Raw genomic sequence first — 26,388 nt, forward strand, 5'->3', positions numbered from 1 at the left:
CTGCTTCTCTGCTTTTGGGCACTTGTCCTTCTCAAGAGCTTCACCTCACCTCTTTTCTCTGGAGGGGACTTCAAATTTCCTGTAAGGGGATGACTCCCCTTCTTGATTCTAGCTGACATGAGAAAGACTTCTCCTGGAGGATGTTGAACCCAGAGTTCAAACAACCCACCCCTTCCTTTTCTCCTTTCACCCCAACCTCATAATTTCCTGGGCTGACAGAAAATCTAGCCCGAGGGTTACCCTTTGCCATCATTCCAGTGGGCTCCTCAGGCATATCATTGATGCAGCTGCATTCTCCACTTACAGCCTGTCACTCCAAGCAACATACTTTCTACAAGAGACAAGGAGCTGAGTTCCTGCTTTCTCCACTTCTTTCTTTATATCTATCTATCTATCTATCTATCTATTTATTGGTGGTGCTGAGGATAGAACTCAGGGCCTTGTGCATTTGAGGCAAGCACTCTACCAACTGAGCTATATCCCCAACCCATGCTTCCTCCACTCTTTTTTGGGGGGGTACCAGGGATTGAACTCAGGGGTACTCCACCACTGAGTCACATCCCTAGCCCATTTTGTATTTTATTAGAGACAGAATCTCACTGAGTTGCTTAGTGCCTCCCTGTTGCTGAGGCTGGCTTTGAACTCTTGATCCTCTTGCCTCCGCCTCCTGAGTTGCTGGGATTACAGGCATGAGCCACTGGGCCCGGACCTTCCTCCACTTCTAATTTAGAATCCCTCTCAGTTCTCAGTATTTCTACTTACAGGAGGGCAGGGGGGATCTGTGGGATCCCGATCTTCTGACTTTTTAGCTCCCACCAAGGGTGCTTGGTTCATGAGTGATTACAACCCACTCACTTTGCCTATCTCTCCTACCTTTCTCTCTTTCTCTCAGGGCACAGTATAGGAATGCACTTCTTGGGGTATGTGAGCAGGTGTGATTTTGTGGAAGAAATGTGTAGGTGGGTGAGAGGGTGTGCATTGTGATGTATGAGGGAGGGTGTGCATTTGTGCAAATTCTAAATGTGACTGACGCCTGTGGGTGGATGGGGAGAAAGTGTGTGTGTGTGTGTGTGTGTGTGTGTGTGTGACTGGAGGAGGTTTACTGCCTGTGCAAATGCATGCCTGCAAAAGCTCCCTTCTTTCCATAAATGCATTGCTTGGAAGGAAACTAATCAAATCAACAGGAAATGTATTTGACCTAATGCAAAAGCAGCTGTTCTAGGAGTTCCTGTCCTCCAAACAAAACCAGACAGAGTTAGCCCATATCTATCCAAGGGGAATAATAAGGGGCTGCAGGGGTAGAGGAGGGCTTGTGGCTACCCCTTCTTATGGGCAGGTCTGGATTAAGTCATGCCATCTTCCTACACTGGTAAATTTAATTTGCCTACCCTCTTCCTTTATTTTTTGTTATTATGTGGATTTTTTTATCTTTAATTTATTTATTTATATTTATGTGGTGCTGAGAATCGAACCCAGTGCCTCACACGTGCTAGGCAAGTGCTCTACCACTGAGCCACAGCCACATAACCCCCTTCCTTTATTTATTTTTTTTATTTTTTATTTTTTAAAGAGAGAGTGAGAGAGGAGAGAGAGAGAGAGAGAGAGAGAGAGAGAGAGAGAGAGAGAGAGAGAATTTTTATTTTTTAGTTCTCGGCGGACACAACATCTTTGTTGGTATGTGGTGCTGAGGATCCAACCCGGGCCGCACGCATGCCAGGCGAGCGCACTACCGCTTGAGCCACATCCCCAGCCCCCTTCCTTTATTTTTTAAATTTTTTTTTGTTTGTGGTGCTGGAACCAAGGCCCCTTGCCTTAAATGACTTAAAACTGCTCAAGGAGGCTAAAGATTCAGAGAAGACCAAGACAAAACTGGAAATTAAAAACTAAAAACAAAAAGACATTACCCATAGTAGTAGGATACCCTGATGCCAACTTCCAGGAAGCAGCTGTTTCATCTTTATTTATATATTTTTTAGGTATAGATAAACACAATGCCTTTATTTTATTTACTTATTTTTATGTGGTGCTGAGGATAGAACCCAGGGCCTCGCCTGTGCTATGGGAGCGCTCTACTGCTGAACCACAATCCCAGCCCTGCCTCATCTTTTTTAAATCCAAGGCCTCCCCTCACTTCCATAGGAAAGGAACTAAGGCGAGCTTTAGGGACATGGCAGTCTCACTGACCTGCACCCAAGGACCTGTTCTTTCCCAACTACTGGCCCAAGAGGTAAGAGTTAGTAGATCCCACTCAAGGAATAAGGTCAACCACAGACCATGTTCTTTGTCAGTTTAGCAACAGTAGAGAATGTTTGCCTTTGGGACTTGCAGGAAAATTGCTTAAGTTATGATTCTAAGGGTGCTGGGAACTTTTGCTGTGCTCAGTAAACATGCCCTCCTGAAATTTCTAAGCCAAGAAGAAGGCCACTCCTTGATTTATGGAAGATGAAGAAGACAAATACATTCCCAGGGAAGTGCACACTTTGATTTAGAGTCACAGGGAAACTTCCAAATGATCAGATTTCTTCCTCAAAGCAGATTTAGGAATAGGAAGACAACAATAAGTGCTGGGGATATAGCTCAGTTGGTAGAGTGCTTGCCTTGCATGCACAAGGCCCTGGGTTTAAACCCCAGCACCACACACACAAAAAGGAAGACAACAATAAGTTTGGGGTTTCTGAAAGGACAAAGGTGTCCAAATAAGTAGAAGAAAAATGTTTCTCTATTTCACTTGGAGATGAACCTGAGAGGAAGAGTTTCATGTATGAATATGTGTGTGTATACCTTCTATTTGGCTGTATTTCTCTATTTAACCCTCTTTAAACCTACCAGGTAGGTTAAACCTACCTATTTAACCTACCAGGATTTTCCAGTTTTATTTTTATAATTTATTATTGTTGTGGTGGTGCTAGAGGTTGAACGTAGGGAGCAGACATACTAGGCAAGGCAAGTTCTGTACCACTGAGTTATGCTCCAAGACCCCCTTGGCTCTGCTTTTAAAACTTTAAATAATTTTTTTTTTTTTAAGTTTCGCGTAGGTGGGCTGGGGATATAGTTCAGTTGGTAGAGTGCTTGCCTTGCATGTACTAGGCCCTGAGTTCAATCCCTAGCACCACACACACAAAAAAAAGTTTCATGATACTGGGAACCCAGGAGCACTATGTCACTAGCTACATTCCTTGTCCTTTTTAAAAACTTTTGAGACAGGGCCTCACTAGGTTGCTCAGGCTGGCTTTAAATTTGTGATCCTCCTGCTTCAATGTCCTTACTTGCTGGGATTACAAGTGTGCATCACCTTGCCTGACTTATTTTTTAAACTTTTTTTTTTAATTATTATACTTCAAATGTACACGCAAGTAGAGAAAATAGTATGATGAACCCTCTGCTTCATGAATATTTTAGCCAATTTTTTTATTTTTTATTTTTTTTTTAGAGAGAGAGAGAGAGAGAGAATTTTTAATATTTATTTTTTAGTTCTCGGCGGACACAACATCTTTGTTGGTATGTGGTGCTGAGGATCCAACCCGGGTCGCACGCATGCCAGGTGAGCGCGCTACCGCTTGAGCCACATCCCCCAGCCCAAGCCAATTTTTTTAAATAAATTTTTTAATTTTAATATATTTTTAGTTGTCAATAGACCTTTATTTTATTTACTTATATGCGGTGCTGATAATCGATTTCAGGGGCCTCACACTGTAGTAGTAGAGCAAGGGCTCTACTACTGAGCTACAACCCCAGCCGCCATTTTGTTGTTTTGCTTGAGTATTTATTTATTTATTTAGCAGTACTGGGGGCTGAACCCAGGGGCACTCTACCACTAAGCTACATCCACAGCCCTTTTTATTGTATTGTATTGTATTTATTTATTTATTTTGAGGGGAGGGAAGGGGAGGGGAAAAGGAGGAGGAGGGCAGACTTTTTATTGTATTTTAAATATTTTTAGATGTAGATGTACACAATATCATTTTATTCATTCATTCATTCATTCATTTATGGTGCTGAGGATTAAACCCAGTGCCTCACACCAAGCGCTTTACCGGAGTTACAACCCCAGCCTCCACAGCCCTTTTTATTTTGAGACAGGGTTTTGCTAAATTGCTGAGGCTGGGCTTTAAAGTGTGATCTTCCTTCCTCAGCCTCCTAAATCGCTGGGATTACAGGGGTGCGCCACCACTCTGTGCTCACCAATTATTTCAAAAGCGATATAAATTTCCCTCATTCTTACCTTTTTTTTTTTTTTCCTTTTTCAATTATTGGAAATTGAACCCAAGGAATCGAACATGCATTTTTTATTTGAGACAGGGTCTCGCTAAACTGCCCAGCTGGGATCCTCCTGACTCAGCCTCCAGACTAGCTAGGATTATAGGTGTGCGCCACCTTGTTTGGCAGCACTTGTTGCTTTCTTTAGGCCCTTTTCATGTTTACATTCTTACTCGCCATGAAAACAGTGAGGAGGTCACACAGGTTTGAGTGGTTTCTGTGCACTGCCTGCGGGCGCTGGTGCACAAGACGTGGCTCTGCAACCTAGTGCTTGCAGAGAGATGGACTTTCCCGCCTTTGCCACCGGTGCTGCTGTACAGAAGGGCCGGACCTGCGGTACCTCCAAAGAACGTGTGTTCCCAGAGTCGGTTTACGGCTTTCTCGGGATAAGACGTCGCAAGCGGTGTCTTCGTGCTCGAGCAGCTTCGTGCTTAACTGCGCTCCGAGCCGAGCTCCGGAGCGGCGGGCGGGGCTGCGCTGCGGAAGCTAAAATCTAGCGGTGGCGGAAGCGCGGCTCTGCGGTCTAATATGGCGGCGCCCAGGCGGGCCTCGAGCTAGTAGGTGGCGGGGATTGGAGGGACTGACTTAAGGTGACGCGGAGCGGAGAATCCAGGGGCTTCGTGTTCGGTGCCTCGGTCGTAACCCGCCTGAAGGTCTTTGGTTTGTAGGGGAGGAGTTGCTACCCATTCGGTATATAGATCCTGGGCATGGCCCTTCATCAACCCGCAGCTCGGTGATTTCTGATGGCTGACGTGAGTGGTCCAGGTCACTTAACTAGAGCCTAGGACAGTCGCGGGACCCGATTTGAGGGCATCTGGGCATAAGAGAACAGGCCGTAAGATAAGAGGCAACCCGAGAAACTACAAAAGTCCATTGTTAGCGCTAGGAATCATCCGTACTGTAGTCCAAGATGTTATGGCTTCTATCACAGATTAGTTCTGGATAAAATCATCCCTGGAGTTTGTGGGGAAGTATTTCTGTGGCTTTACTTAGAACTAAAAACTTGCTAGCTTTTACGGAGTTTTATTTATGTGAATAACAGATAATGTGATAGGTGCTTTGTGCATAGTCATTTAAATCCACAAAATTCCTATTCTGTAGGACCTGTTATACACATTTTACAGTTTTGGAAATTGGACTTGGAATAGCTTAAATAACTCACACAGCTAGTAAGTAGTGGAGCTGGCATTTGATCTCTAGCCTAATGTTCCGAAGCTGGTGCCCATAACTATTCTGACTCTGCAAAGTGCATTATGACTTACCTCAATATCCAGCCCTATTTTTAACATTTAGGGATCTAACCCAACTCTGAAATCCTGTACCACTAATTTCTATATAACTCATTTGGTCACTGTGATGTACTGCTTTTTTAATGTATTTGTGTTTACCATTCATCCTCAGTGTCACTATCTGGAGGCATTTTTGCTTGTTACAACTGGGGGAGGAGTATGGGTAAAAGCCAGGAATGCTCCTAAACATCCTGTACAGGACATTATTCCACAGGAAATTATTGGACACTAAAGGTCAGTTGTCCCTATTGAGTCTCTAGTGTATGTCCAGCTTTTGTTCTTCAGGAGTTTCTTTATAGTGTAGCATGCATGGATTGATGCTCTGGAATTGAATCCTAGTCCTATCACTTACTAATTCTGAAACTTTGGGCAAATAACTTAAATTTCTCAGCATCCCTTTTCCTCAGCTATTAAATGTGAATAACAATTGTATCCCACCTCATATGGTAGTTGTGAGAATTAAATAAGTGAATGTGAAAGAAATGCTTAAACTAATATGTGCCATATATTCAGTGCCCAATAAGTCTTAACTATAATAATAATAATAATAATAATAATAATGTTTTATTGTTATTGGCAACTCATATGGGAGTTCCAAAGTAGTTTCCCAACTTGTTTTTGTTTTGGAGATGCTGGGATTGAACCTTGGGCCTCACTCATATAAGCACTGTACCATTAAGCTACACTCTCAGCCCTACAGACATATTTGATCTGCCCAAGATTTTTTTTTTTTTTAATTCAGGGGGGATCTTACTGTGTTGCCTAGGCTGGCCTTAAATTTAAGAACTTCCCACCACATTCTCCTAAGTAGCTAAATACAGACCTGTGTCACCGTGCCTGTTTTAAGTGTTTTTTTTTTTTTTTCTTTTTGATACTGGGGTTTGAACCCAGGGATACTCTACTACTGAACTACATCCCCAACCCTTTTTATTTTGCTACAGGATCTTGCTGAATTGCCCAGGCTGACCTTGAATTTGTAATCCTACCTAAACTTGCTGGATTATAGGTGTGCAGTACCCCTGTGGGTGGCTTTGTTTTTGTTTGTTTGTTTGTTTAAATATTTATTTTTTAGTTTTAGGTGGACACAATATCTTTTTATTTTATTTTATTTTTTTAAGTGGTGCTGAGAATCGAACCAGTGCCTCACGCATTGTAGGCAAGAACACTACCACTTGAGCCACATCCCCAGCCCTGGCTTTGTTTTTTAAATGAGGTATAATTCAAGCACCATAAAATTAACCATTTGGAAGTCTACAATTGAGTGGTTTTTAGTATATTCCACAAGTTTTCACCAACACTTTTCACTATCTAGAGAATATTTCCTTATCTCAGAAGTTCCATACCTGTTACCAGTCAATTCCCTTTTCTTTCCAGCTCTTCTAGCCCTTGACAACCACTAATCTTTTCATTGCTTTCTTTTTTTTTTTTTTGGCGGACACAACATCTTTGTTTGTATGTGGTGCTGAGGATAGAACCCGGGCCGCACGCATGCCAGGCGAGCGCGCTACCACTTGAGCCACATCCCCAGCCCTAATCTTTTCATTTCTATGCATTTAACTATTTCAAGCATTTTATTTTATTTTTAAGAGAGAGTGAGAGAGGAGAGAGAGAGAGAGAGAGAGAGAGAGAGAGAGAGAGAGATTTTTTAAATATTTATTTATTTTTTTTAGTTCTCCACGGACACAACATCTTTGTTGGTATGTGGTGCTAAGGATCGAACCCGGGCCGCACGCATGCCAGGCGAGCGCACTACCGCTTGAGCCACATCCCCAGCCCTATTTCAAGCATTTTATATAAACAGAATCATACATTGTAAGGTCCTTTGTGACTGGCTTCTTTTAGTTAGCATGTTTTCAAGGTTTATGCATGTTTTAGCATGTATCAGAACTTCATTCTGTAGGGTTTTTTTTTTTTTTTTTTTTTTTTGATACTAAAGATTGAACCTAGGGGCACTTGACCGCTGAGCCACATCCCCAGCCCTATTTTATATTTTATTTAGAGACAGGGTCTCACTGAGGTGCTTAGAACCTTGCCATTGCTGAGGCTGGCTTTGAATTTGTGATTCTCCTGTCTCAGCCTCCCAAGCTGCTGGGATTACAGATGTGAGCCACTGTGCCTGACTTAGAACTTCATTCTTTTTATTGACAAATTATATTTCATTGTATATACCACATTTTGCTGATCCATTTATCAGTTGATGGGCATTTGTTTTTCACTTTTTAGTTATTATGAATAATGCTGTTCTGAACATTCATGTATATTTTCTTGTGAGCATATGTTTTCATTTTTCTTGGGTGTATACCAAAGAGTCAAATTGCTGTGTCATATGGTAGCTCTATATTTAACTTTTTGAGAGACTGCCAAACTGTTTTCCATAAAGGCTGCACCATTTTATATTCTCACCAAGAATAAATGACGTGCCAATTTCTCTACATCCTAGCCAACACTTGTTATTTTTTAAATTTCCTTCCCCCCACACTCCAGTGCTGGGGATCAAACCCATGGCCTTGTGCATGTAAGGCAAGCATTCTACCAACTGAGCTTTATCCACCACCCCCAATGCCGCCTTTTTTTCTTTTTTTAATTATAGCCTCCCTAGTGGGTGTGAAGTTTTGTGGTGTTTTCCTGTTTTGTTTTGTTTTTTCCTTTCTTTGATGCTGGGGATTGAACCTAGGGCCTCACACTGCACATACTAAACACAGCACTCTACCATTGATCGATAGACTTCTGTCTTCATTGTGGTTTTTATTTTTTATTTTTTTGTTTTTCTTTGAGACAGGGTCTCTTTTGTTTTGTTTTAGTACTTGGAATTGAAACCAGGGGCACTTAACCACTGAGCCACATTCCCAGCCCCTCCCCCCCTTTTAAAAAAATTCTAGTTGTTGATAGACCTTTATTTTATTTATTTATATATGGTACTGGGAATCGAACCCAATGCCTCACACATACCAGGCAAGTGCGCACAGCCCCAGCCCACATTCCCAAGCCTTTTTTATATTTTATTTAAAGACGGGGTGTTTCTGAGTTGCTCAGGGCCTCACTAAGTTGCTGAGGCTGGCTTTGAACTCACCATCCTCCTGCCTCAGCTTCCTGAGCCGCTGGGATAACAGGCATATGCCACCATACCCGGCTCCTGAGCATTTTTAAATTGGGTCTTTTAATTGTTGAGTTGTAAGAGTACTTTAAATATTCTACATACAAGTCCTTTATCAGTTATGTGATTTGCAAATATTTTTTCCCTTTCTGTGGATTATCTTGATACTAACATTTGACGCACTTCAGTTTTTACTTTTGGTTAAATCCAGTTTATCTGTCTTTTCTTTGGTTACTTTTTGTGGTTATGTTTAGGAATCTGTTGCCTAATTTAAAGACAGGAATTTACACCATGTTTTTTTCTAACAGTTTTACAATTTCAGCTCTTATACTTAGCTCCTTTATCTATTTTGAGTTAGTTTTTTTAAAAAAATATATAATATGAGGTAGGGGGTCCAACATTATTCTTTCACATATGAATATCCAATTTATCAGTACCATTTGTTGAAAATACTATTTTCCCCCATTTAAAAAATCTCATCCTTGTTGAAAATTAGTTGAAGCACTAGAATTTCATTGATTTATATGTCTGTCTTTATGTCAGTAGCGCAGTCTTGATTAAAATAGCTTTGTATAAGTTTTAAAATTGGGAAGTGTGAGTCCTCTAACTTTGTTCCTTTCCGAGATTTTTAAGGCTTGTCTGGGTCCCTTGCATTACCATATGAATTTCAAGATCAACTTTTTCAATTTTGTAAAAACAGGCAGCTGGAATTTATATCAGAATTACATTGAGTCTGCAGATTTGGAAAGTATTTCCATCTTAATAGTATTAAGTCTTCCAATTTGTGAGTACAGGATGTTTTATTTAGGTCCTCTGTCATTTAACAACCTCCCTCCCCCAACTTCCCAGTGGAGATTAAGCCCATGGCATTACTCACACATGCTAGGCAAGTATTCTACCACTGAGCTATATCCCTAGCTCTTTAAAACTTTTTTATTTTGGGGGGACAGAGTCTCACTGGATTGTGATCCTCCTGTCTCAACCTCCTGAGTAGCTGGGATTACAGGTGTGTGCCTCCAGGCACGAATGACTCAACAATGTTTTGTAGTTTTTCAGTGGGCAGATCTCATACTTCTTTGGTTAAATTTATTATGACATATTTTATTCTTTTTGATCCCCTTTAAATGAAATTGTTTTCTTAACTTCACTTTTTAGTTGTTTGTTGCTCGTATATAGACAGTCAAATGACTTTTTTTTTTATTATTTTATTGTTGGTTGTTCAAAACATTACATAGTTCTTAATATACCATATTTCACAGATTGATTCAAGTGGGTTATGAACTCCCATTTTTACCCCGTATACAGATTGCTGTGTCACATCAGTTACATTTCCATTGATTTACAAATTGCCTTTCTAGTGACTGATGTATTCTGCTGTCTATCCCATTCTCCACTGTCCCCTCACCCCTCCCCTCCCCTCCCCTCCCCTTCTCTCTCTCCATCCCCTCTACTATAAATCGTTTCTTCCACTTATATAATTTTTCTCCTACTCCTCCTTTCCTCTTATATGTAATTGTGTATAACCCTGAGGCTCTCCTTCCAATTCCATGCAATTTCCCTTAACTCTCACTTTCCCTCCCGCCTATCATCCCTGTTTAATGTTATTCTTCTTCTCCAGCTCTTCGTCTCTACCCTGTCCTTGGTTACTCCCCTTATATCAAAGAAGACATTTGACATTTGTTTTTTAAGGATTGGCTAGCTTCACTTAGCATAATCTGCTCTAATGCCATCCATTTCCCTCCAAATTCTATGATTTTGTCATTTCTTATTGCAGAGTAATACTCCATTGTGTATAAATGCCACATCAAATGACTTTTTAATTATTACTTTTAGTTGTAGATGGACATAATACCTTTGTTTTATTTTCTTTCTTTATTTTTTTGTGGATCAAACCCAGTGCTCCACATGTGCTAGGCAAGCTCTCTACCACTGAGCTACAACCCTAGACCCTCAAATGATTTTTTTTCCTTTTTTAAATTTTTTTTTAGTTGTAGATGAACACAACACATTTATTTTATTTGTTTATTTTTATGTGGTGCAGGGGATCAAACCCAGTGCCTCACGCATGCTAGGCAAATGCTCTATCACTGAGCCACAACCCCGTCTTTCAAATATTTGACGTTTATATATTGGTTTTCTACAGCTCAATGTTTTTAATAATTTTGTTATCTTTAGTTCAGGAATGTTCATTCCAGTCTGATACAGAATCACCACTTTCTGTTATGACATATTTATCTCCCTTGCTCCTATGGCATTTTTCTCATATCTCCTGTTGGTTGTTCTTGAAAATTCTTTTTTTGTTGTTGTTTAATATTTTTTAATTGTTGATGGACCTTAATTTTATTTATTTGTATATGGTGTTGAGAATTGAACCAGTGCCTCACACATGCTAGGCAAGTACTCTTCCACTGAGCCACAACTCCAGCCCTGAAAATTATTATTATTTTTTTTTAAAGAGTGAGAGAGAGAGGGGGGAGAGAGAGAGAGAGAGAGAGAGAGAGAGAGAGAGAGAGAGAGAGAGGGAGGAGAGAAAGAGAGAGAATTTTTAATATTTATTTTTTAGTTCTCGGCGGACACATCTTTGTTGGTATGTGGTGCTGAGGATCGAACCCGGGCCGCACGCATGCCAGGCGAGCGCGCTACCGCTTGAGCCACATCCCCAGCCCCCCCTGAAAATTCTTAACTACAGATTGTAAACAACCTGAATTAACTGTAAATATTTTTGCTAAGCTGATGATACCTGGGAGAGTTGAATAGGGAGGGAATGACAATAAGATATGAATGAGGAGGAATGAGTTCCCATGAACTCATGGAGAAGGAGGGTAATCCCTGATGCATGGTAATGAGAACCAGGGTTTATTTGCAGAGGACCCATCATCTTTATTGTTCTTAGGGGTGACGAGGAATCTTCACGCAGAAGTAGTTCTGGAAAAGTCATACCTAGGAAGCAGCTGGAGTGTTAAATCAAGATGCTGTCCAGACCAAAACCCGGGGAGTCGGAGGTGGATCTGTTGCATTTCCAGAGTCAGTTTCTTGCAGCTGGTGCAGCCCCAGCAGTGCAGTTAGTGAAGAAAGGAAGTAGGAAAAGTGGTGATGCTACCCGAGACCAGTCTCCATTGCAGGACCATCGAGATGTAGTGAAGCTGAATGGTGAGTGCCTTCAGGTGTGAGTTTGAGAATAAAAGAACAGCCTCGGAGTCCCCTCCTTCATCATTCTGCCCCACCACCACCATTATTTTTATTTTTTAGAGAGAGAGAGAGAGCATTTTTTTTTAAATTTTTTTTTTATTTTTTAGTATTTGGCGGACACAACATCTTCGTTTGTATGTGGTGCTGAGGATGGGACCCGGGCCGCACGCATGCCAGGCGAGCGCGCTACCGCTTGAGCCACATCCCCAGCCTGAGAGAGCATTTTTTTAATATTTATTTTTTAGTTTTCCGCGGACACAACATCTTTGTTTGTATGTGGTGCTGAGGATCCAACCCGGGCCGCATGCATGCCAGGCAAGCGCGCTACCGCTTGAGCCACATCCTCAGCCCCCACCACCACCATTATTATCATCATCATCATAATTTGGTACTGGGAATTTAACCCAAGGGTGCTTTCCCACTGAGCTCCATCCCCAGCCCCATTTTGATTTTTTTATTTTGAAACAGGATCTTGCAAAGTTTTGCTTAGAACCTCGCTAAGTGGCTGAAATTGGCCTCGAATTTCTGATCCTTTTGTCAGCCTCCCAGGTCACAGGGATTACAACCATACACGGCTCCATCATCATCACCATCATTATTATTATTTTAGTTGTAGATATACAATATATGTATTTATTTTTATGTGGTGCTGAGGATCAAACCCAGTGCCTCACACACACACGAAGCGAGTGCTCTACCACTGAGCTACGGCCCCAGCCCCTCCATCATTATTTTTAAAAAAATTTTTTCAGATATTTGCATCTAAATTCACGAGAAAAGTTGGCCTATTACTTTCCTTTCTTTCTTTTTTAAATATTTTTTTTTAGTTGTAGATGGCACAATATCTATTTATTTTTATGTGATGTTGAAGATTGAACCCAGTGCCTCATATATGTGAGGCAAGCACTCTACCACTGAGCCCTAGCCCCAGCTTTCCTTTCTTATGATCTCCTTATGGATTAAAAAAAGATATCCTTATGGAGTTTTTTATTTGTTTGTTTTTTGCTGATTATTGGAGGCTTGGACCCAGGAGTAAGTGTACTACCACTGAGCTAGGCCATATACCTTTTTTTTTTTTTTAATATTTAAAATTTGGGGCTGGGGATGTGGCTCAAGCGGTAGCGTGCTCGCCTGGCATGCGTGCGGCCCGGGTTCGATCCTCAGCACCACATACAAACAAATTATTAAAAAAAAATTAAAAAAAATATTTAAAATTTATTTTTTTATTATATTTTTTTTAAAGAGAGAGTGAGAGAGGAGAGAGAGAGAGAGAGAGAGAGAGAGAATTTTTAATATTTATTTTTTAGTTCTCGGCAGACACAACATTTTTGTTGGTATGTGGTGCTGAGGATCGAACCCGGGCCGCACGCATGCCAGGCGAGCGCGCTACCACTTGAGCCACATCCCCAGCCCCTAAAATTTATTTTCATTTTTAAAATATTTTTAGTTGTAGATGGACATAATACCTTTGTTTACCTATTTTTATGTGGTGCCGAGGCTTGAACCCAGTGCCTCATGTGTGCTAAGCAAGTGCTCTACCACAGATCTACAACCCTAGCCTTTGTTTTTTATTTTTACTTTTAAGACAGGTTCTCTCTAAATTGCTGAGGTTAGCTTCTTTTTTTCGGGGTGGGGGAACTCCAGGATGGAACCAGGATGGAACTCCAGGGCACTTGGTCACTGAATCACACCCCCTGCCCTATTTTGTATTTTATTTAGAGACAGGGTCTCACTGAGTTACTTAGCACCTGGCTTTTTGCTGAGGCTGACTTTGAACTCTAGATCTTCCTGTCTCAGCCTCCCAAGCCACTGGGATTATAGGCATGCACCACTATGCCAGACTTCCGGAGGTTATCTTCTTAATTCATAGTTCTTTTACCTCAACCACAGGAGTCACTGTGATTACAGGTATGTGCCACCACATGTGGCTTTGCCCCTTCATTATTTCAGACACCGCATATCCTCTGTTGCTTTAGTCCCATTTTATAGGTGAAGAAACAGGCTCATAAAGATTAAATATCTTACTTGGAATGACACAGCCAGAGCCAGAGCCCTATAGCAGCTGCCTTTTTTTCTTTTCTCCTATTGGCTTGGTGTCTTCCTTGAGGGAATGGATGCACTCACATCTGTTGTTTTCTTTCTTTCAGACTTACCAGATTTACCACCAGCTTTGGTTCCTGCTCCCCCAAAGAGAGCCAGGCCTAGCCTTGGCTGCCCCCTGCCTGAGGATGAGGACCCTGAAGAGAAGCTAAATAGGCATGATCAGCACATCACTGCTGTCTTGACCAAAATTATTGTGCGTCTTACCCTGGCTAAGCGGAACAAGGCATCTTAGGAAAGACAGAATATTGGGGGGAAAGGGTTTAGAGTGTAGGGTGCTTCAAAAAGGTAGACACTTCCCCTTTGGGCTGGGTTAGAATTCCTGAGACCTGATTTGAGGTGTATTCATGATCCCCCAGATTGAAGTTCTCATTACGCAGAACCGGGGCCAGTAGGATATGCTCCAGTCTGGGGAAGTGTGTGCATCTTTGCTGTTTTGTGTTTGTTGCCACAGGAACGAGATACAAGTTCAGTGACTGTGAATCTGCCTGTGCCCAGTGGTGTTGCTTTCCCCGCTGTATTTCATCGCTCACAAGAGAACCAGGTAGGTGGTATTTAGTGGATAATCAGATGGATCTCATTGTACATTTTCTCCAGATAGTTTTTTTGTTGTTGTTTTTGCAGTGCTGGTAATTGAGCCCAAGGCCTCACATATGCTAAGGAAGCACTCTACAATTGAGCTACATCCCCAACCCTTTTGTTTTAAGATAGGATCTTGCTAAATTGAGAGGCTAGCCTAAACTTTTGTGTGTGTGTGTGTGTGTGTGTGTGTGTGTGTGTGTGTGTGTATGTGTGGTACCAGGGATTAAACCCAGGGCTACTTAACCACTAAGCTACATCCCAGCCCTTTTTATTTTTTGAGATAGGGTGTGATTAAATAGCTGAGGCTGGCTTTGAATTTATGGTCCTTCTTCCTTAGTATCCCAAGCCTCTGGAATTACAGGCCTGTTCCACCATATCCAACTGCCCTCAAACTTTTGATCCTTCTATTTCAGCCTCCTCATTCTGTCTCAGCCTCCTCAGTAGCTGGGATTATAGGCATTTGCCCCTACTATATCTGGTTTACTCCTTTTTTTTTTCCCCAAGTACTGGACATTGAATCTAGGGCAGTTTATTACTAAGCTATATCCCCAACCATTTTTATTTTTTATTTTGAGATAGGGTCTTGCCAAGTTGCTGAGGATCTTGTTAAATTACTGAGGCTGGCCTCAAATTTGTAATACTCTTGCTTTAGCCTCTTGAGTGCCTGGGATTATAGGCATGTACCACTGTGCCTGACATAACTTATTCTAATTTTGAAGCAGACCATATCAAGCACTTCATACACATTACCTCATTTAACTCTTATGTATCAGATTTCAAGACCTAAGCTTCTCTACAACCTACTTTTCCTGAGTACTGTGGTTATGGCCTGTGGAGATTGAGTATTAGTGTCTTTTATCAACTTTATTGAGTATAAAGTCTCTTTGTTCTAGAGACCTTGGCATATGGAGATGAGATGGAGTGGATAATGAGCATTAATAATCTGGGTTTTCTTTTTTTCTCTACAAGGGGAAGCTAGTAACATCTGGTAAGAGAAGCATCTTTGCCCAGGAGATTGCAGCCAGGAGAGTGTCTGAAAGTAGGGTTCTATCAGCTGAGGAAGTTGTGCCCAACCTGGATCCACCAGAGGGTAAGCTGGGGCTAAAGATCCTCAGGCTTGGCCTTTTCAGAATACATGATCATGAGATCTTTTGGGATATACATCTTCCCTGTCTTAAGTAGGGGATGCATTTGAGTCATCCCATGTCCCTACTTAGAGTACTAAGTTTAGGAGCCCTGGATCTGCTTTGAATCTTAGGTACAGAGAGCGGGTAGGCTATTATATGACTCTAAGAGAAAGGCAAAGGGGTAGAAATGTCTGGCAAAAGCTGCAAAATAAAGATATAGGCCAAATTTCTTTGTTTTTCTCTCTTTTTTTGCCATTCTGAAGATAGAATCCAGGGCCTAGTGCATGCTAGGCAGGCATTCTACCACTGAGCTACAGGCCAGCTTATGAATTTCTATTAGTGATGCAGATTATACTGGAAGAGCGTAGGGTAGGCCCCTGGTGGTAGATGGTTACCTTGACATAACAAGTGAAGAGTCAGAAACTATGTTTCCAAGGGAAATCTTTTCATATAAGTCTTAGGGGAGGAGTGAGCAGAAAATCCAACGCCCTACTTCCAGAGTGCCTAGAGTCCTATGCCACACCCAGTACACTCTTCATTCTGCTCAGGAAAGCTTCGGAGTCTTCATCTTTTTCCAGGGCTAATAGGCTTAGTGAAGAGGGCCACAGGTCCATTAAGCCAGGAAAACAGGGCAGTGAAACTGATCATACATTTCTTCCAGGTGCTGTGACCTGTGAAACACCCACTCCTAGGGACCAACGCGACCATATTCTGGGGAACAGCCACAGCTTTCAGGGACCTCATCTGATCACAGGGAAGGGGCTCAGGGGCCAGGAGGCTCAACAGGAAGTGCAGACCATTCACAAAGAGAATGTAGCAAGACTACAAGCCATGGATCCTGAGGAGATTCTGCAGGAGCAACAGCGTTTGCTGGCTCAACTTGGTATGGGTGCCAGGCTTTCCAGCTGGGACCAGGCCAGGGAAGCCTGCCACTTATTGAGGAAGGGTTACTGTGAGTGCCAGGCAGTGCATTGAGTATTTTAATGCATTCTTCCATTTTGTCTTTAAACTACTCCTATGAGGGAAGTGGTATTAATTTAATTTTACTTATGAAAAAATTTCAAAAATAGAGATATTCTCTCCAGGTTATATAGTTGATAAAGAACACAGATTAGATTTTTTTAAATTTTATTTTTCTGTGTGATGATCAAACCCAAGGCCTTGCCCATGCAAGGCAAATGTTCTACCACTAAACTGTACGCCCAGCCTTACAAATAAGACTAAACCTAGGATTTAGGATTTCTATCTGGTATTAGGCCCTACTCTTCTTCTTTTTTTGTACTGTGGATTGAATCCAGGGACACTTTTACCACTGAATTTCATTCCTGGCCATTTTAATTTTTACTAAATTGCCAAGACTGGCCTTAAACTTATTATCTTCTGCCTTAGTAGCTAGAATTTCAGGCATATTCCACAGCATCTAGCTTCAGGTCCTGTTCTTTTTATTATTTTATTTTTTATTTTTATTTTTTAGTTGTAGATGGACATAATACCTTTATTTTATTTTTATGTGGTGCCAGGGATCAAACCCAGTGCCTCACTAACGCTCTACCACAAAGCCACAACCCCAGCCCTCAGGTCCTGTTCTTAGCCACCAATGTGCTATGTTTTACTGTACTGGTGTAGTATACACTATGCTTTATTAGTCATACTCTAACTACAGCACTATATATATATATATATGTGTGTGTGTGTGTGTATGTGTGTGTGTGTGTGTGTGTATGTGTGTGTGTGTGTGTGTGTGTGTGTATAATATATATATATTTTTTTTAGTTACAAATGGACTTTTACTATATTTATATGTGGTGCTGAGACTCAAACCCAGGGCCTCACACATGCTAGGCAAGGGCTTTACCACTGAGCCACAACCTCAGCCCCTACAGCACATTTTTGTAATAGAACGTAATCTGTTGTATGACACTGGTATTTCAAACCTCTCTCCTAGTTTCTGTTGAACAAAACACTCAAAATTTAATCAATCTTTTGCCCCACTATATATCTGGTAACTATGTAATGTACTAGACATGCATAAATAAATTAGCTGAGTGAAGTTGTGGGAATTGTTCCCCTGAGTGCTTTCTCTTTGGTACTAGTCAGCATTCATTAATTCATTCTCTAGCTCCTTATTTCAGACCTGTGTCCTGGTGCTAATCACAGGGACAAGCACTAGAACTTGGGTCTGAGGACTATGAGGAGCAGGGGAAATGTGGAGTGGTCAGGGCCCTGGGGCACCTGAAGGTATGAGGATGTAGGGTTATTAAAGGGCCATAGGAGAGCCCAGAGGGCTCAGGCCAAGACTGAGAAACAACTTGTCCCGTTCTTAGCAACCAGTGGTGGGCAACTTGCAGCAGGTGTCAGGTATTAGGAGGCTAGGGAGGATCTGCCTTCACTCTCTCCCCTCTACCTTGTCTCCAGACCCCAACTTGGTTGCCTTTTTGAGATCTCATAGCCGCACCCATGAGCAAAAGGGAGAGAAGGCCACCAAGGAACAGAGGCCAGGAGAACCCTCAGTTCCTGTCACCAAAGAGGAGCCCATCAAGTCAGCTTCTCCTAGTGAACCAACCAAAGAGGACAAGCTGGAGCCAGGAGTCCCAGGTTTGGAAGAGGGAACTATCTTTTGGTGGATAAAAGTAGAGAAGTGTTCCTTCCCCAAGCCCTGGTGGATGGGGAAGCGAGAGCTTCTCTGCCCTTAGACATTGAATATTAATCCTCATTAGTATTTTTAAATTGGCTCAAATCAGTCTTTATTTGCTGATGCACATCTTCCTACACAGGCTTCCTGTTTTCTTATTCTATTATTGCTCTTTCTCCCCCTTCCCTGGTAAGAGGCAGCCCAGTGTGGTGGTGAATGCTCCTTCCCTGGGCAGACCGTCTTCCTGCCCTTGCTACAGCTGCCCAGTCTGGCTGTTTCCATCCCACTCTTCTTTCTGCCTCTTCTCTCAGTGTTGTGGGGAGATGCAGGGCCAGGGTAATGGGAGAGGAAGAGTCTGACAAAGGTCTATGGACATGCCAGACCAGAAGCAGAGGCCAGTGGAAGCACTCATTTCCCAGAAACTAGATTATTTCATTAGGGATTAACAAAAGAAGAAATTGAATTACAATAGCCAGGAACCTCCTGCTTCTGCAGGAGCTCTGGGCCAGTTGGGCAGGTTGAGTGGGGGCAGGGGTGAGGAAGCAGGATGATATTGTAGGGGTGTGTTTCTATATCCTGCCCCTGGAGCAGATATAACCACCATCTCCTCATTGTCCCCACTCCCCAGCTCCTTAAGCAAACCGGCATTAGAGAGCAGAGAGCTACGCTTTGCCTGATATATATCCCTTCTCTGTTCCTCTTTCCCTCTCTCTTCTCTTTCTTTCCTCCTCTTCCCTTCCCAACAAATTCTTGAAGTCAGCAAAGGGCTAGAGCCAGGACTGGGTGTGTCTACCATAGCTGAGGTATTTGCACAGGTCCCAGGAGTTCCATTCCCCAGGACATACCACTTAGTCATAACTGAGGGTAGAAGTTTCTAATCCTGGGTAGAAGCGATATGCCAGCTGCTATCTGCTGACTGAGGCCCCAGTGGACTAGTGATCTAAGCCCCTTAAGGAATACTATCATTCTTTCATCTCCCCAGCACAGACATTGCCTGTGACCCCCCACAAAGAATGGCTACACATGGACACTGTTGAGCTGGAAAAGCTCCACTGGACCCAGGACCTGCCCCCACTCCGGCGGCAGCAGACACAGGAGGTAAGGTGGGGCTGCTGCATTTGTCCTCAAAACCTGCGCATGAAAAGCATCTTTCCTTTGCTTTCACCTTCCTTTCCCATCACTCTGCCTGGCCCTTATGATCAGAAAAGCCCCATTTCTAGTCAGAAGTAAAGTCAGGACCTAAGTCCTCAGCTACCTGAGGTTAAAAGTAAGGAGTGGGCCAGGTGTGGTGATATAGATCTATAATCCCAGCTACTCAGCAAGCTGAGGCAGGAGGATCCCAAGTTTGAGGCTAGCCTCAGCATCTGAGCAAGCTATCTTGGCTGTGGATATGGTTCTGTGGTAGAGCAGCCCTGGGTTTTGCAATACCACAAAAATTCTTTTCCCTAGAATACTGCAAAAAAAAAAAAAAATGTGAGGAATGCATATGGGGAATTTGCTGCTACCACCTGTTCAGTCTTCTTTCTCTTCCCATTAGAGAATGCAGGCCCGCTTCAGTCTTCAGGGAGAGCTGCTACCCCCTGATGTGGACCTACCCACCCATCTAGGCCTGCATCACCATGGAGAAGAGGCAGAGGTGAGGCATGGAGGCCAGGGAGGACTGGGTAGCTCTTGGCAAGTGCTTTTAACAACCATGTGGAAAAAGACCTCTGATCAATTGCCTTTGACATCCTTTGTGCTCTGTTCCAGTTCATAGCCTTGCTGTCGATTCAGTTTCTAAGGCTCAAAATCTTACTTCTCTCTCTTCGCCTTCTGGTTAGTTTTAGAACTTCTGTCACTTCCCCATGATGCTCCCTGGATCATGGCCTCATGGTCTTGTATCTGCTCAATCATTAAGTCTTCTACACTGTCCCTCAGGCCATTCAGTTTTTTATAGGACTGCCATGTTGATTTTCTCTGGCCTAGCTCAAGCCATGCCCTGCCTCAGAAAGTCTCACAGCTCCTGTCTGCTCACAGAATAAGGTCCTGGTTCCTCAGCTTGTGAAGACAGTTCTTCCACAGGTTGTCACTGCTGACCCTGGACCTGCCTCCTTCACTCCTGATGTTACCACTCTGTGGTTCCTCCCCACATTCCATGTGCTCAAGAACCTTGAGGACTCACTCCAAGAAATGTTTTTGCCCTTTGCTGTATGCCAGACCTTTGAAGCTCTACCCATCCACTGAGATCAGATCACTTTTCCTGGTCCACCCTTTCTAGTCTGCTGTTAATACATTCTCAGTACTAACTGTTAATTACTTGCGCTCATATCCTATCTGCTGTACCAACTTGAGGTTCCATGGAGAGTAGGAGCAGGGGATATCACTTACTTATCTTTGTCTTTCCCTTGACACCTTGCTGGGTATTTGGAGGCACTGCCGTGTGTTTTGGCCCCTTCTGACTTCTTTTCCCTGCCCCAGAGAGCAGGGTACTCTCTACAGGAGCTGTTCCACCTGACCCGCAGCCGGGTGTCCCAGCAGAGAACACTAGCACTGCATGTGTTGTCCCAGGTCATTGGCAGGGTAAGTGGACTGCTGACCTGGGCCTGTCCAGCCTCATTCCACACCCTTACTCCTTGACCTTTGATTTTCCTACCTCCTGCCCTTTTCAGTCTGGTACTATCCCATACAGCAGTTGTCTGTGGGTCAGACTGAAAATGGGGCAAACACAGGGTTATGAGTGGACAAAGATTCTGTATACTTTCAGCATCTTCAGCAAGATTTTATCCTTCTGCCCCCAAGGCCCATGCTGGTGAGTTTGGGGAGCAGCTTGTGGGCAGTGTCTTACAACTCCTATTGGATGCTGGTTTCCTCTTCTTACTGCGCTTCTCCCTGGATGACAGAGTGGATGGAGTCATTGCAGCTGCTGTCCGGGCTCTTCGGGCTCTGTTGGTGGCTCCTGGAGATGAGGTATCATAGGAATAAGAACATACCAAGGCTGGACATGGTAGCTCATGCCTGTATTACCAGTGGCTTGGGAGGCTGAGGCAGGAGGATCACAGGTTCAAAGCTAGCCTCAGCAACTTAGTGAGCTATAAGCAACCTTGTTGTATAAAAAATAAAATCAAAAGGGTTGAGGATGTGGCTCAGTCGTTAAGTGCTCTTGAGCTTAGTCCTTGACACCAAAAAAAATAATGTGGCCCAGAGGCATCAGGGACTAACTCCTTATTGTAGGAATGCACCATTGCTAAGACTTTGTGGGCAGGGCAGAAAAGGGGATAGCAGGCATCACCCTCTTCTCCCAAAGACCCTAAAATCTTGAAACCTTCCCCTTCTGTTATTTGCGGGGGGCTTCCACTATACCCCTGGACCCATTTCCTGCCACTTCCTCCTCTTCTATCCCTGTCCCCTATCCTCTGGCAGGAGCTCCTTGACAGCACCTTCTCATGGTATCATGGCGCTTCGGTATTCCCTCTGATGCCCAGCCAGGAGGACAAGGAAGACGAGGGTGAGGATGAAGAACCCCCAGGAGAAAAGGCAAAAAAGAAGATGCCTGAGGAAGGACACCGACCTCCACCTGACCTGGCCCGTTATGATGTCATCAAGGTAGAAGAAAAGCTGCTTTTCTGTCTCCTTTCCTAGAAGTTAAACATGTTGGGCAGCAGGGGTCATCAGAGCCCAGGGCTTAACTGCATTCAGCAGTTCGATTCTCTCTCAACCCCCAGGGACTCCTGGCTACCAACCTGTTGCCTCGGCTACGGTATGTGCTGGAGGTGACCTGTCCAGGACCCACTGTGGTCCTTGACATCGTGGCTGTGCTTATCCGCTTGGCCCGGCATTCTTTGGAGTCAGCCACAAGGGTGAGAAGGAAAGTGGGGCAAGGAATGGGCCAAGCCTAGCTGGGCTTGCTCTTGATCCTCAGCCTCCCTACCTCCCTTTTTGCTCCTTTCTCCCATAGGTACTGGAGTGCCCACGCCTGATAGAGACCATAGTTCGAGAGTTTCTGCCCACCTGCTGGGCCCCCATCGGGGGAGGACCTACCCCTAGTCTACACAAAGTGCCTTGTGCTGCTGCCATGAAACTGCTTCGAGTCCTAGCCTCAGCTGGTAGGAATATTGCTGCCCGGCTGGTGAGTAGGCATAAGACAAGGGATGGAGGACACAGAAAGGCTAGGTTGAGAGCTAAGGATGGCCTCTGAACTCTAGGTGGACAGCTCATGCCATCATTTAGAAATTCAACTGAAACCACCAGGCAGAAACCTGATCACCTGGAGCCTAGTATATCCTGTAGGCTTTCCCTGGTCTCATGATGTGGAGAGGTTCTCCTTGCTGTAGACCCAGATCAGAAAAGCCACATACAAACGAGACACTCATCATCTATAGTCAAGTAGCCTAAAAAAGTACCCAGCAAGTGCTTACTAAAAAGAAGGTCTAGTTGGGCATGGTTGCACATGCTTATAATCCCAGCTACTCATGAGGCTGTGGAATAAAGATCTCAAGTTCAAGATCATTTCAGGCCATGTAGCAAGACCCTGTCTCAAATAAAATAAAAAGGTCTGGATAGAGGGAGGTGGCTAGGGATATAGCTCAGTTAATAGAGTGCTTGCCTAGCATGCACAAGGCCTGGATTCAATCCCTAGTTACCCCCCCCCCACCCACACACACAAACACACACACAGAAAAAGAAAAAAAAAAATAAGGCCTAGGATGTAGCTCAGTGGTAGAGCATTTGCCTAGCATATACAAGGCACTGGGTTCAATTCCAAGCACAATTAAAAAAGAAAGAAAGAAAGAAAGATTGGGGAGAGGACAAAGTAGTTTCATCCCTGCTCAGAGCTCTGTGGCATGTAGATAGACCTGGAACCAGGGCAGGGCTGAGTTGAGCCAATCTCTATAGTGAGAAAACCTGACACTGGTTAGAATTGTAAGTTCCAGCAAGCCCTGATTACCAGACTTTCTGCCTACCTGCAGTTGAACAGCTTTGATCTCCGGAGCCACCTGTGTCGCTTCATAGCTGAGGCTCCCCAAGAACTCCCCTTACCCCCAGAAGAAGCCGAGACACTGTGCACTGAGGCTTTTCGTCTGTGGGCTGTGGCTGCCTCCTATGGCCATGGCAGTGAGCTTTACAGGTGAGGAGAGGCAGGGTGTAAACTCCCTTGTAGGTGTAGACTCCTCCACTTCTGTACTAACCTGGTGCCTCTGCTTTGCCCAAGATCCTAAGCTTGGAGTGGGGCTAGGAATGAAGAACAAGGGATTAGCCAGTTTGGAGGTGCATGCTTATAATTCCAGTAGCAGGGAAGACTGAGGCAGGAGAATCACACGTTTGAGGCCAGCCTCAGCAATTTAGTGAGGCCCTAAGCAACTTAGTGCGACCTGATCTCAAAAAATAAAAAGGGCTAAGGATTGGGCTCACTGGTTAAGTACCTGAGGTTCAATCCTCAGTATCAAAAGAAAAAAAAAAAAAAGAGGAAGAAGAGATTCTTCTGGTGATAAAAACTCCTGGGTCAACACCTGCTGAGGAAGAGAAGGACAAACATGAGTTAACTGGGCTGGGGATGTGGCTCGGGCGGTGGCGCGCTCGCCTGGCATGCGTGCGGCCAGGGTTCGATCCTCAGCACCACATACCAACAAAGATGTTGTGTCCGCCGAGAACTAAAAAATGAATATTAAAAACTCTCTCTCTCTCTCTCTCTCTCTTAAAAAAAAAACAAAAAAACAAAACAAAACATGAGTTAACTAAGTTTTACACAAAAGCATTGTTATCTTGATGAAGTCAGATATAAGTTCCCTTTCGTTGGGGCATCCTTGAATACCCTGGGGTCTTCTGTGTCCCAGTTCTCCTTCAGCAGATGGCAGATCCCTGACCTGGGTTGTACATTGTGTCCTGCATCTTCATCCCCCTTCATACATCAGAACTTAGTACTTGTTCTTCCCTAGGGAACTGTATCCAGTGCTCATGCGAGCCTTGCAGGCTGTGCCCATGGAACTCAGCAACCACCCACTTCAGCCACTGTCCATGCAGCGGATAGCCTCCTTGCTTACTCTCCTCACCCAGCTGACCCTGGCAGCTAGCAACACCTGTAATGAATCCACCAGGTAGGCCATAACCTGAGCCTGCCAGTGGGAACATTCTACTGGCAACCCCCAGACAGGAGGGAATGCTCCTCCAAGTGGAGAGAATGGTTAGATCTTAAGAGGGGAGTGGGATAGCAAAATCCTCACTGTGGCCCCTTTTGTCACTCTTACAGTGACCCTGGTGTCTACCTCTCCGCACCTACTTCCTCAGTCACTTGGACACAGGTATCTGGACTCCAGCCTCTGGTGGAGCTATGTCTAAAACAGGCCTTGAAGCTGCTTCCCAGACCTGAGATGTGGAGTGCCCTGGGCCCAGTGCCCACTGCCTGTCTGCTTTTTCTGAACGCCTACTACCAGACCTGGAGCCAGCAGGTGAGTGCTGCCTGCCTGCCACCATGTCCGGACACCTGCATCTATCTGCCTTCCGCCTACTTGTTCCCTTTTTGTCTCCACTCAGTTCACCTCTCTGTTTCTGCCTCCCCATTTCCAATTTTTCCTACCTCATCTTGTTTTCTTTTATTTCTTTCTTTGTGTGTGTGTGTGTGTGTGTGTGTGTGTGTGTGTGTGTATGTGTGTCTGTGTTTGGTGCTGGGTATTGAACCCATGGCCCAACACCTACTAGGCAAGTTCTCTACCCCAGTCCTACCCTCCACCTTTTAACTCCTACCTTACCTCCTCTTCCCACTTCCATATCTCACAGAGCTTTGAAGGAGTTATATAGGTGGGGATTAGAGACCCCTGAACAGCAGCATAGCTTTCCTACAGCTTTATGCTGACTTCATGTGCCCCTAGATTTGGGTTCCTGAGCAACCTTGGGACCTTCCCTCCCTCAGAGGGTCAAACTGCAGAATCCTACAGACTGATTCTCTGAAGCTCTTGGATTTGTGGGATTGATCTGAGTCCATAGGAATTGGGAGAATGGTTGTCTTGGACCATTAGCTCAATGAGCTCTTTGTTCTGCAGCCAAGCTTGTGCCCAGAGGACTGGCTTCAGGACATGGAGCGCCTTTTGGAGGAGCTGTTGTTGCCTCTGCTAAGTCAGCCCCCCCTGAGCCGCCTGTGGGATTCCCTCAGGTATGTTCTGTGTGAATGTAGCTATGAGGAGGCAGGGGAGGAGGCTGTTTCTCTCCTTGTGGAACTCTTGGGTTCAGCTCCCCTGGTCCATCCCAGGGTACAGATCCTCAGAGACCTCAGGGAAATTCCTGCTAGGAATCCCTATCAGGCAGCAGCTGTGTGGGGCTTTGAGTGTGGACACCTGTCTGCATAGCCAAACCCCTGATGGCCTTTTCTAGTCTGGTACACATCAGGCCAGAGCCCTGTCAACTTCTCCATTGTGTCTACAGGCACTGCTCCCCTCTTTGTAACCCGCTGTCTTGCACTCCGGCCCCTGAAGCTCTCTCCAGTCTCGTGTCACTACGCTGCACAGGAGGTTGTCCGCCTGTCAGTCTGGCTGGGTCAGCCTCACCCTTCCCATTCCTCACTGCTCTCCTCTCTCTATTCAACACCCTGGCCCGGATCCATAAGGGCATATGTGGCCAGGTAAGCTCCAAGTGCCTGGTTGGGAGCCAGGCAGGGGTCAAGATGTCAGAAATCAGAAAGAAAGGTGTATGTGAGGGTGGGGGGTACCTGGGCAAAGGGAGGCCTTTCTGCCAGTACCCATTTCTCTGAGTGGCTGGAAGTCAATTTCTAGATCTGAACAAACTTGTTTTTTCTCAGCTGGCTGCTGTATTGGCTGCCCCAGGACTCCAGAACTACTTCCTCCAGTGCGTGGCTCCTGGGACTGCCCCACACCTCACACCATTCTCTGCATGGGCCTTGCGCCATGAGTACCACCTGCAGTACCTGGTGCTCTCCCTGGCCCAAAAAGCGGTAGGTCCCCTTGTTTGCAGGTTCTGCCCTGTTACCTACCCATGCTTCTCTAGCACTTGTGCTGCTTCTGCCAGACCATGTGGCTCCTACTTTATTCCATTTATTCTGGATCTATATCCTCCATCTTGCTTATGTCCTCTCCCTCACTCTTCTCTGCTTTGATCCCTCCTCTATCTTCCCCACACTGAATGACACTGCCT

General features: G+C 44.3%; 1 protein-coding gene across 7 annotated transcripts in view; it reads left to right on the forward strand.

The window, feature by feature from the left end:
* The first annotated feature begins 4,713 nt into the window (after positions 1 to 4,713).
* The window catches only part of RPAP1 (RNA polymerase II associated protein 1), a 28,150-nt gene continuing 6,475 nt past the window's right edge, over positions 4,714 to 26,388 (forward strand). The window contains exons 1-21 of one of the 7 annotated variants that reach the window (XM_081291250.1): positions 4,821 to 5,009; positions 5,659 to 5,780; positions 11,534 to 11,790; positions 13,977 to 14,125; positions 14,384 to 14,473; positions 15,481 to 15,601; positions 16,300 to 16,521; positions 18,054 to 18,233; positions 19,253 to 19,368; positions 19,808 to 19,906; positions 20,728 to 20,829; positions 21,049 to 21,216; positions 21,670 to 21,852; positions 21,972 to 22,106; positions 22,205 to 22,375; positions 23,217 to 23,374; positions 24,183 to 24,341; positions 24,494 to 24,692; positions 25,284 to 25,393; positions 25,663 to 25,858; positions 26,036 to 26,188. In XM_081291250.1, the coding sequence (XP_081147376.1) occupies positions 11,610 to 11,790; positions 13,977 to 14,125; positions 14,384 to 14,473; positions 15,481 to 15,601; positions 16,300 to 16,521; positions 18,054 to 18,233; positions 19,253 to 19,368; positions 19,808 to 19,906; positions 20,728 to 20,829; positions 21,049 to 21,216; positions 21,670 to 21,852; positions 21,972 to 22,106; positions 22,205 to 22,375; positions 23,217 to 23,374; positions 24,183 to 24,341; positions 24,494 to 24,692; positions 25,284 to 25,393; positions 25,663 to 25,858; positions 26,036 to 26,188 (2,892 nt within the window). In that variant the 5' untranslated portion in view covers positions 4,821 to 5,009; positions 5,659 to 5,780; positions 11,534 to 11,609. Of the gene's footprint in view, positions 5,010 to 5,658; positions 5,781 to 6,487; positions 6,553 to 11,533; positions 11,791 to 13,976; positions 14,126 to 14,383; positions 14,474 to 15,480; positions 15,602 to 16,299; positions 16,522 to 18,053; positions 18,234 to 19,252; positions 19,369 to 19,807; positions 19,907 to 20,727; positions 20,830 to 21,048; positions 21,217 to 21,669; positions 21,853 to 21,971; positions 22,107 to 22,204; positions 22,376 to 23,216; positions 23,375 to 24,182; positions 24,342 to 24,493; positions 24,693 to 25,283; positions 25,394 to 25,662; positions 25,859 to 26,035; positions 26,189 to 26,388 lie in introns of all 7 variants that reach the window. The other 6 variants (XM_081291251.1, XM_081291252.1, XM_081291254.1 and 3 more) reach the window with 6 other exon arrangements.

Source organism: Spermophilus citellus, assembly GCF_964194105.1.
Source record: "Spermophilus citellus genome assembly, chromosome: 4".
NCBI lineage: Eukaryota > Metazoa > Chordata > Mammalia > Rodentia > Sciuridae > Spermophilus > Spermophilus citellus.